Here is an 11410-nt window from a genome sequence, read left to right as displayed (position 1 = left end):
ACCCCACCCCTTCCTGTTTAACACTTTTTGCGTAACCTGTCGGTCGTTGGATGCAGTGCACACTATCCAGCTTTTGACATGTTCCACTATTGGCGTAGCAGGAAAGCTGTGGGCTTTACAGGATCTGTGAAGGGCTCTGCGGGTACTCAGGTGGGCTGTGAAGGATCTCTGGTGGGCTGTGCCCACCTTAGACCTCGCCAAGCCCCCCAACAGATCCTGCAGAGACCCTACTGTATCTCAGGGGGGGGGCTGTGCAGGATCTGCCGTGGGCTTTGCAGGCTGCAGAGCCCCCCAAAGGGTATTGCACAGACCACCTGACACTTTTGTGGGCTGTGCAGAATATGCCGGGCCTTGCCAGCACAGTCCTCTTACCTGGCATGGGAAACCCAGCTGCCTCGGTGCCCTATCGTCACATCCTCACCACCTGACTGGAGCTTTGGTGATTCCTCCCGCCTCTTCCATCGCTGTCGCAGGACTCGATGAGGACTTCTATTGGAACATCTACTTAGGCCCTGCAGATTATTTACCATGTACACCCAGTTACACACCACTGCCCACCCCTTTCTCTGCAGAGCATTTCACCCACTTTACTCATACATTATATAGCATGACACCCAGGTACAGATCGCTGTATTGCTACCCTGCAATGTTATAGCTCACTGCACCCATTCCTTGCAGAGCATTGCAACCAGTTACAGACCACTTCACCCATACCCTGCAGAGCATTGCACCCAGTTACAGACCATTTCACCCATGCCCTGCAGACCATTGCACCGAAATACAGACCACTTCACCCATGCCCTGCAAACCATTGCACCCAGTTGCAGAGCATCGCATCCCTGCACCCACCTTGTGTGCCAGTTGGATGGCGACTCCCTCTGAAAGATCTACTCGGTCTCCTGGGTCAGTTGGTAGAAGGAAGTTTTCCCCTCTCGCAGCTCAGCAGGCAGTCGGCCCTCTCCAGCACCAGCTCCTCCAGATGGGAGCCCCCCAGAGCTGGTCCCAAGCCCCGCCTCCATTGCCATATTCGAATCCCCGCCTCTTCGATCTCAGCTGTCTCCGTCCCCGGTATCCTCCTGCTCCCCCGCCCGCCGCTTCCTCTCCGTTTACATTAGGCAGCCGGGCTGCCGGTTTCTGTGCAGCCCGTCTGCCTAAATGTTTTTTGGGGGGCTACATTCTTGTTTGCCTCGCGGCAGATCTGCCCCTGACTAACATGTCTGCTGTCTGCCTTCTAATCTTCTTAAATGGTCAAGCCATCTTTAATCTCTGGTGCTCTAAATGTTTTGAGTTGAAGTTTGATGTTCTTGGTGTAGTTGCACATGCTGTGGCCCCTGCATATTTTCAACATCTTGAAGCATGTGCCAGTTTATACTCCGCAGTACCATGTGTTTTGTGTAACCATGAAGACCATTTGATGTGTCTTTGGCAGAAATCTACACTGGGTGAATTTAAAGAAAGGCAGGGGAGGTCTTTATTCCAATGACCCCATAAAAAACACTGCAGAGCAGGTTGAGTGTGCACATCCCTTTTTGCATGCTTACAATAAAGCGGGGGGATAGTCCAGCTTGCCACATCTTTGGTACTTGACCATAAAAATGCCCCTCCATAAAGATAAATGGAAAGCTATGTAAAGCACCCTTCATGTAAAGGTGTTGCTTAAAACTGTTTTGTAGTTAATTTCTGTGTAATATGTAAATGACCAAAGCAAGGTGCCATTTCTGGCATATTCTGTAGTGTTTTCTTTCTAGTATTTGTCCTACACATTAAACTTTAAGTTTGTACTCTCTTCACAACTCTTGCCTGCAGTTGACCCTAGTGTGATGTCTCCACCGCTGTCCTATAGACATTAGAATCATTTCCTATGAGGCGGAAACATAAAACCTACTCCATATAACATGATGTGCTTTGCTGGATGTGTACCCACCACTAATCATTGCTTTGTTTTCACAGGTTGTATATTCCACGACTGTAAGCGTTCCGAAAGTGGAAACTGTAAAATCTGCTGTTGAGAAAGATGACGACATTGATATTGATGCCATTTAAAATGACTTCACCGAAAGCAGCTGTTCACATCCTGCTTCTGCTTTTTATGCCTGAAGTGCAACATGTATGTGATTGAGCTGTACTAGCTGAACATCATGCTACACTTTTTGTATGCTTCAGAGTTTCTTTCTACTGTGATTTGATCTATAAGCTTCACTAATTAAAAAAATAAAAACAAAAGCATAAAGAAATGGATTAAAAAACAAAACATAAGCATAGAAAAATGGATCGGACTTGGTTTTGTCTATAGCATGTAGTTACTTTTTAAATTCTAGTGTTTTTGGTGCACATTTATACAGTTGTGAATAAAGGTTTTGTTTTTGGTCACTGCTGTTTGCTGTAATAACTTGGACACGAAGTTAACCAGTTGCGCTGTGTGGCCGTTGTAATAGGAAGGTTGAATGTGTACCCACCACTGAGGGGCGGGCTTCCGTTGACGGCAATGCAGAACGGGCAGTGTGTGCGTGCGCACACCGGCCCGTTCCGCAGCTATCGGGCGATCAGGTTAGAAACCCGCCGAGAATCGTACGATTCTCGGCGGGTTTTCGAACATGTTGGCTCGACAAAAGACGTGCGACCGTACAGTAGAAACAGTCGCACGTCTCCGTTCACACTGCTCAATTCTCGTACGATCGCGGGATTTCGCCCGATTCTCGTACGAGAATCGAGCAGTGTATGGGCACCTTTAACTTTAGAGAGCTGTTGGTTCCCATGCACAGCTGCTTCAGATTTTGTTTGAGCCAGTTTTGATAAGTTCCTCCCATTGGACAATGTAGCTGAAACAACTTGGTGCATAGCCAGTGAAATTGGCTCTGTTCTGTGATCGCGGTGACCAATCACAACAGATCGCTAAATGTAAACATTTAAGCATTATCTACCGTTCTCATCTCTCACTGTTCAGCTGAGAGGAGACTTTCTTTACAGTGACAGCGAATACTGTTGACCAGCACAAATTCTGCCAGCCAGCTAGTAATAGGAGTCCTGATTGCCGTGTGTGCGCGCAATGTTTCATTGCTTAACGTGTGGGGGGTTTTTTCTTTTTTCCTTTAGCAAAAAATAAAAACCCCAGTGGTGATTAAATACCAACAAAAGAAAGCTCTTGTGTTCCAAAACTAATTTTATATCAATGACTGGGTTGGAATGTGTGACGGGTCACGTGGGAACGCATTTTAGCTAAATCCCGCCTGGTTTTTCAGCGGTGGAATAGGTGACCGGCAAAAGGTGCGTGGAGCAGTGACATGCTCTGTCACCTCCCTCAGCCTCTGGCGAACGCTGCTCGTTTCTGTCACAGGAGTTCTAGCACAGTACCGTGCTAGAACTCCTGTGTTGGAGGTGGCAGGGTCGATAAAGAGAACCTGTCACCTCCAAAAGCTAAGTTTTAAAAAAAAAAATAGTTTAAAAGAGTTTTCAAAAAAAGTAATTAATAGTTAAAAATTTAAATAAATGTGATGAAGTAAAAATAATAAAACAAATTTAAACATTTTACAAAGTAAATACAAATTGAGAAAATGAAAACCAGCCCCGCTGCCCCATCTGCATGTGAATAAGTCTTCAACTGCGATCGTGTGCTACTGCTTGGAAAACACCTCAATGTGCTTGGCGCGACTGGGGTGCCATTAGAAAATGATGGCACTGCCAGCGCGATCCGTGACTGCCCGGTCATCCTGCACGAAACCGAGCGGATGGCTGGGTGGTCACGGAATCACATCACCGCCGGTTTTGCTGGCAGTGCCATTATTTTCTAATGGCACCCCAGTCATCCGCAGGCACATTGCTCGTTTTCCTACTGCAATACCGCCGCTGGCGATCACGGTTGAAAACGCTGCGTGGTGCATGTCGTGAAAATAGGTACATTTAACTTTTTTCAGCAATTGCCACGCAGATGTAACCCCATATATGCAGATGCGACCGCACACGTTCGCACGTCCCGGGAATCCGCAGGTCTGCACCAACCCTAAAGGGTATATTCACTTTCCCAAGTAATTTGGGAAAATGTAATTACCTGCACAAATCTCCCTCCCACTATACTTACCTTTTGGCGAATGGTCCTTCCCGTCCACCAGTACGAGTGTACTATCTGTACCATGTATTCTGAATTTCGCTCGCAAATTGCAAGCACTCGTTGGTCAACGCGGCCACCTGACGGCACTGACCAATGAGAAGCGCTTCTTAGCACTGCTCAATACGGTTTTGGTTAAAATAATTTTTTTGTATCGGAACAAGTAGTTTGTCAAGAGGGGCAAGTAGATTCGGCCCCTGCTTTAGTCCTTGGACAAGTAGTTTTTTCCAAAATTTCCACACCCCTGAGGTATACTGAGCCTGGGGGGACGCTAGTTTGTGTCCTCCCATTACCCTAAGGAGAACTATGGGGAAAAACACTGACCCCATAGTTCTCTACTATTAATAAAAATGTATCTTATTTGTGTATCACTCGGCTGTAGATCCAATCATCTGCATTGGTGCTGTCCTTCCTTCTGGAGGCTGACTACTTTTGTACCCAAGGTCCCTGTGTGTTGTAAAGGAGGCTGGAATTTACTACCGTGTTTCCCCGAAAGTAAGACATCCCCCGAAAATAAGACCTAGTTCGGGGTAGGTCTTATATTACAGACATCCCTGAAGATAGCGATAGATCTTCCGGGGTAGCTGTGAAGACCGGCCTCAGCTCCCTCCCGCCCCTAAAAAAAAATAAGACAGTCTTATTTTCGGGGAAACACGGTATCACTGTGATTACCACCTGACCCAGTATATGGAAAACTAAAGTGATGTTGAGGTGGAATTCCATTAATAGTGTCATAATTTGAAGTTGCCTGGTCTGTGTTTACAAATGGGTATGATTAATAATGGGTCAGCACACAAGACAGCAGGGCCTCTCGATTGGCTACAGATAGATCTAACCGGAAACACATGCTGCTACATGGGTATTACCCAATACTGTTATACGTATATGGATTGTTTACACTTTTTTTTTTAACCAGTTCCTGATCTGTCAAAGTATTTCTATTGGCTCTGTTTTAATAACCAGGAAACCAGCCTTTTTAGAAAGTCGGCCACAGCAGCCTACATGGTAAATCTCTTGACAAGTTTATCTTGAAATGACCCTTGTGTTATGTAAATCGGATCACCTTGTGAGTTCTGCGGTGTCGGTCTGCATTCTTTCCTTAGACGCAAAGTAATCGTCACCCCTTTAACAGTATAGTAAACTCCCTGTTATCTAGCTTGCCCAGTGATTGTTAGATTCCGGATAAATGTAGTCTTTGGTTGCTTGAGATTTGCGATTTAAACTAGGTCTAACTAATAACATAATCTCTGTATTGACTTAATATTGAAATGCAGTAATCAAAAGCAGATTAAGACAAATAGGCACACAATCGTTTCCTGCAGAATAGTGAGTACACGGGATTTTTTTTTTTTCTTGTTTGTTATCTAGGTATTCAACTGTTTACTGTACTAGAAAGCTGAAGGAGAATGGGGGTGAACTGCAGGTCAGATGCAATTGTCCATGATTTCTAAACGATTGGGTCTGGGAATCCCAGAGGTAGTCTGTGCCAATAGTATCTGTCCCTGTTTACAAGGCTTGTGTACGGAGTCCTCCCAGGCCAGGTACCGTATTTCCCTGAAAGTAAGACCTCGTTTTTTTACTACGGCCGGCCCGGAGGTAGTTAATGTAATGTAAAGTTCTGCACTTGGGGGACTAAAAACATGCATGCGTCATACACTCTAGGGGGAGTATGTTTGGGGGAAGTCAATAATGGAGAAAGATATGGATGTTCTGGCGGACCATAGACTCAATAATAGCATGCAATGTCAAGCCGCAGTTTCTAAAGCAAGCAAAATCCTTTCTTGTATTATATGAGGTCTCTAGGTTCCAGAGACATAATCCTGCCCCTGTACAAAGCATTAGTAAGACCTCATCTGGAATATGCAGTGCAGTTTTGGGCTCCAGTTCATAAAAAGGATGTTGTGGAACTGGATAGAATGCAGAGAAGGGCGACTAAACTCATAAGAGGCATGAAGGAGCTCAGCTATGAGGAAAGATTAGCTGACCTGAATTTGTTCTCTCTGGAGAAGAGGCGATTAAGGGGGGACATGATCACCAAGTATAAATACATAAATGGTCCATATAGTGAACTTGGTGCCAAATTATTCACTTTAAGATCGCTGCAAAGGACAAGGGGCACTCCTTGCGTCTGGAGGAAAAGAGGTTTAACCTTTGCATAGGGAAAGAATTCTTCACAGTTAGAGCTATGAATATGTGGAATAGACGCCCCCAGGAGCTTGTTCTAGCTAGCTCAGTTCATTGTTTTAAAAAACATCTGGATGTATTCCTAAACACAGAGAATATTACTGGATATTGAGTTCGTATAGGTATATTAAGCATTGGAGATTGTTGATCCAGGGAATATCTGATTGCCTTATGGGATCAGAAATTATTTTTTTCCCCTGTTGGAGCAAATTGAGCCATGCTTTATAGGGGTTTTCTCTGCCTTCCTCTAGATCAACACGGGGTAGCTGTGGGCATAGCGTTCTGTTTAGGCTTTCTTTCTTATTTTTTTATTTATTATTTCCCCCCCATATCTCTATAGGTTAATCTCGATGGACTTGTGTCTTTTTTTCAACCTGACTAACTATGTAACTATGTAACGCCTAGAAAAATGAACCAAGCATGTTTATGTTTTCCTATAGGTGGCAGTATTCTGTACATTATAAACTTGTATAATACAATGCAAAACAAGAGCAATGGTTCTGCTTATCAACCAAGCACATTGAGCTGCTCATTGTAAAATACTAGAAAACATTCAATGTTCCATCTTCCCACTGCTGCTTTGAGAAATGCTGACCAATGCTGTCACATGGGTCTTCAAAGTGTGAATATCTCCATGTTTCTCCCAGCACACAGTGCTAATGAATGAAGGTAGCACCTCACACGCTGTACCCTAAGTTAATTATAAGAAAGCACAGCATACATTTAGCACAGGGGTGCCCATTAGGTAGATCGTGATCTACCAGTAGCTCTCAAAGCTGATGCTGGTAGACCACGAAGGGTGTGAATGGCGGCCCCTTTATTCCATTTTGGTATATTTATTTTGCTGTGCACACATGATTACCTATTAGCCTGAGTCTGCTGAGCCAAGCTCCCTGACACCTTTCTGGTGGATACTGGTGGCTGAAGTGCTATGTATTACATCAAAGAATGTTAGTTTACACAGCTTGTTGCACTACACTGTTTGCAAAATACAGCAAGGTGAGCCAGGAGAGAGAGCGCGAGGAGAGAGAGCAGGGAGAGACAGACAGGAGAGAGAGCAAGGAGAAACAGTCAGGAAAGAGAGAGAGGAGAGACAGTCAGAGGAGAGAGCAAGGAAAGACAGCTAAGAGAGCAAACAGAGACAGCCAGGAGAGAGTGAGGAAAGACAGCCAGGAGAGAGAGGCGAGACAGCCAGGAGGATGAGCAAGGAGAGACAGCCAGGAGAGAGAGAAAGAGGGCGTTTTTTTTTTCATAGGTAGATCGCATGTAGCTCGTCATTTGAAAAGTAGATCTTAACACAAAAAGTGTGGGCACCCCTGATTTAGCACATCTACAAAAGTATGTGTGTGCTGATCATTTCACTCACCTTCATTGTAGCAAGTGTAAGGACACATAGGCAGCAATAAAAACATAGGCTTGGCTCCTATTTTTTATACCTATTTAGAGGCAGCCTTCCACTACACAGGTACAGTGGTACTAAACTCTTACGGGAGAATTTATCAAAGCAATTGCGACAGTTTTAGCCTCTTAGATCCTTAGAAGTCCCCATGGCCACTTGTTTAAGAAGCGACAGTTAAAGGAGAATTATGAGGTGAGTGATTTCCACTCATCCTCATAGTTAGAGCTGACAAAGAAGCTGTCACGCGTCGGCTCTATTGATCAGGAAGTGAGTAGAAACATGCAGCCGATATGCTCACTTCCCGATTGTATCCCTGCAATGAGCAGTGACTGTCAGTCACCGCTCTCTGCAGGGATTCCCCTCTCCGATCCTCCAGAGCTGAGTGGAGGAGCGAACGAGGGAGAGGGTGGGCACTGCTGGCTCTGCCTCTAGATAGGCAGAGCCGGCTGTCACTCACGCAGCTGGGTGCATCCAGACAGTATTGTGGGGATCCGTCCCGGCTGCGGCGGTCTCAGTATATTGCGGGCAATAGCCCCCTATATACTGAGCTTCAGGTCAGGGGAGGAGGTTAGTATATGTCCTCCCGTGACCCTAAAGAGAACTATGGGGAAAAACACTTACCCCATAGTTCTCTTTTAAGCTTTTTGCTTGGAGTTACACGTCTTCTTTCCTGGAGTCTATTTAATTTCATTTATGAACAACAGTACACTAGCAACATAAATCTGGTGCAAATATATCCCATGCGACCATATGCGAGTTCAAACACTCTCAATTGCTATGATAAATTCCTCCCATAGTGTCTTTTAGCTTAATTCATTGCCAGTAATCAGTGTAGCATGCCCCATTATATGTAAATTCAATAGTGTGGGCAAGCAATTAGGTAAGAAATGCATCCTAGGAAGGTTACATCCGCAGTGAATTGCTGGAAATTGCAACATTGAGATCTCAGGGAAAGGGATTTTCCTCCCCTGAGATAATGGTCACATGTCCTAGTCATATGTGCCAGTGATCTGGGAAGTAAAAGGAGATGGATTTATCTTGCCTTAGTATAAATGGCCACTGTGAAAATAAAAATAATGTATGCAAAGAATACAAATCCGGCAATTATCTAGAAGTGTCTGTTTGTAGATTGCAATTACTAAACATTTGTAAAGGTGTGTTTGTTGTACAATTCCTCTTTAAGCCAGAGGAGGCCCAGAACTGAATCACACAGTGGAGAGTTTTTGGGGGACAGGGCTGGAGATAGGGTAAGTATTAGGGATGCAATCGGTATCGGTACCGAGTATTTGGGGCGAGTTCTCGTACTCGCCCAAATGCTCCGATGCTTACCCTGATACCCAGTATAAGGAAGCCGGGCATGGTGTCATCACACGCTGCCTGGCTTCCTGATTTGCTGGGAAGCTGGCTACATGCTCCCTCGTCACCATGGAGCATGGAGGCGGCTTCCCTGCCAATCAGGAAGCCGGGTGGTGGGTAATGACATGCCCCCTGCTTCCTGATTGGCAGGGAAGCCGCCTCCATGCTCCCTCGTCACCGATTATAATGACTCGCCGCCTGGTTTCCTGATTGGTCATTAAGTTAGCCATTCAGGAAGCCTGGCGGGGAGTTATTAACCGCCCCCCGGCTTCCTGATTGGCCGGAGAGCCAGCTCCATGCTTCCTCGTCACCTGGTGGCGTGTAATGACTCAACACTCGGCTTTCTGATTGGTCAGGAAACTGGCCAATCAGGAAGCCGAGCGGCGAGTCAATACCCGCCCCCTGGCTTCCTGATTGGCCAGAAAGCCGGCTCCTCATCACCTGTAGAATTAACCCACCAAGCAATTCTTTTTATACTCCTCTTGGACTTGGAAAAAAATTGGATTTATTCTGTTATGTTTTGTTTTTATTTAGGATGCAACAGGATGTAATGTAAAATGTAACTGTGGGCAGAACAGGATTGGGAATTATAAGACATATCAGACTTATAACATACCAGGGGCTGACTCAGACCACCACACTCCATCTATAGAAATATCACTTTTGGGAGGACTGGCCCTTTGAAGCAAACCTGTTCTGCTTCCATTCGGTACAAAACAACAGGTTGGCTATTAGCCCTTCATTCCCAGAAGTATATACTTGCCTTTCCTTCGCTCCCTTGGCAGGCATGTGACTTACTCCATGTGACAGTCTTGAGTCAATCAGTGGTGTCACATGGAGGATCCATAGCTATGTTTATGCTCCAGCGACTCATAGCCTACATAGGGTGTCCATCTTTCTCCTGTACAGAGTGAAAGAGAGGTAAGCATATGTGCCTGCAGAGATCTGCACTAAAGAGAACCTGTTGCCTTGCCCTGCATGGGCAGAGCATTGATTAACGTTAAGCACATTCTGTGCCATTAATGACAGCGGTTTTATTACTGTGCTCTAAATTAAATTCACATTGTAAATTAAAATCTCCGAGGTGTTTCCAGTCCATTCTGTTATTAATTATAGAGTATAATCCAGATGTTCATTTTCCTTTCAGTGAACAATGGGTTCTTCTTGCTGTTTTCCTGGGTATCACATTGTTTCACAGATTATTTTGGTAAGTCATGAAAATTTACTTGGGCTGTGGTAAGAAAGGTCTGAATTTTGTTCTGGGTTCTTTTTGAGGTTCTTTATTATTTTACGCCTGGTTCATGGAGAGATTTTTTTTGGGGGGGCACCTACTCCTTAGGGGAATTTAACCCATTTAAGGTTCAGAGTCTCAGAAATAGCTGTGTAACTCTGTCCAGGCTGAAAGGCTAAGCACTTAGCACTGAGTTGCTGCACGCATGCCAACCTGTGTTGTGTTGTTTTTGAATGGGCTGTTAATGCACCACAATGCAGAAAGCCAGGAATGCTCATCACATAGAGTTCAGGGGGTCAGGGCTGCATATCGTACAGAGTGCAGGGCTCAGGAGTGAGGAACACACAGAGGTCAGGAATGCATAATGCAGAACATGCAGGGGTCAGGAGTGTGTAACACAGAGAGTGCAGGGGTCAGGAGTGTGTAGGGGTCAGGAGTGTGTAACACAGATAGTGCAGGGGTCAGGAGTGTGTAACAGAGAGTGCGGGGGTCATGGGTGTGTAACAGAGAGTGCAGGCAGGGGTCAGAAGTGTGTAACAGAGAGTGCAGACAGGGGTCAGGAGTGTGTAACAGAGACTGCAGGGGCCAAGATTGTGTAACGCAGATAGTGCAGGGGTCAAGATTGTGTAACGCAGAGAGTGCAGGGGTCAAGATTGTGTAACGCAGAGAGTGCAGGGGTCAAGATTGTGTAACACAGAGAGTGAAGTGGTGAAGAGTGTAATGCAGAGAGTGCAGGGGTCAAGAGTGTGTAACACAGAGAGTGCAGGGGTCAGGAGTATGTAATGTTGGGAGTGCTGGGGGCAGAAGTAGGTATTGAGCAGAGTGTAGGGGTCAGGAGCAGGTATCACGAGTTTAAGGGTCAGGACTGTGTATCACATACAGTAGATTGCAAGAATGAAGAGTGCATAATGTAGAGACTGCAGGGATCAGGAGTGCATAATATAGGGAGCACAGGGGTCAGGAGTGGGAAGTGCACAGATTGCAGGAGTCTGGAATGCGTATCACATAGAGCGCAGGGCTTCAGAATGCATAACACACAAGCTAGTGTATAGAGAACAACCAAAAATGACCCCCTCCTCACAGTACAACCCCTTCTTCCCATATGTCTCCAGTAAAGATCTCCCCCTACAGCCTTACA

The 11410-nt window shown here is 45.5% G+C and overlaps 1 protein-coding gene across 1 annotated transcript in view; it reads left to right on the top strand.

Moving 5' to 3' along the window:
- EIF5 (eukaryotic translation initiation factor 5) overlaps positions 1-2370 on the top strand; it is a 17373-nt gene extending 15003 nt beyond the window's left edge. Inside the window, exon 12 of the mRNA XM_018570515.1 lies at positions 1951-2370. Coding sequence (XP_018426017.1) covers positions 1951-2043 — 93 coding nt within the window. The 3' untranslated portion in view covers positions 2044-2370. The remainder of the gene's footprint in view (positions 1-1950) is intronic.
- The last annotated feature ends 9040 nt before the right edge of the window (positions 2371-11410 follow it).

The sequence above is a fragment of the Nanorana parkeri genome, unplaced genomic scaffold, assembly GCF_000935625.1.
Source record: "Nanorana parkeri isolate BGI_ZX_2015 unplaced genomic scaffold, ASM93562v1 scaffold1544, whole genome shotgun sequence".
In the NCBI taxonomy this organism is placed as follows: Eukaryota; Metazoa; Chordata; class Amphibia; order Anura; family Dicroglossidae; genus Nanorana; species Nanorana parkeri.
This window is presented reverse-complemented; position numbering and strand designations above follow the sequence as displayed.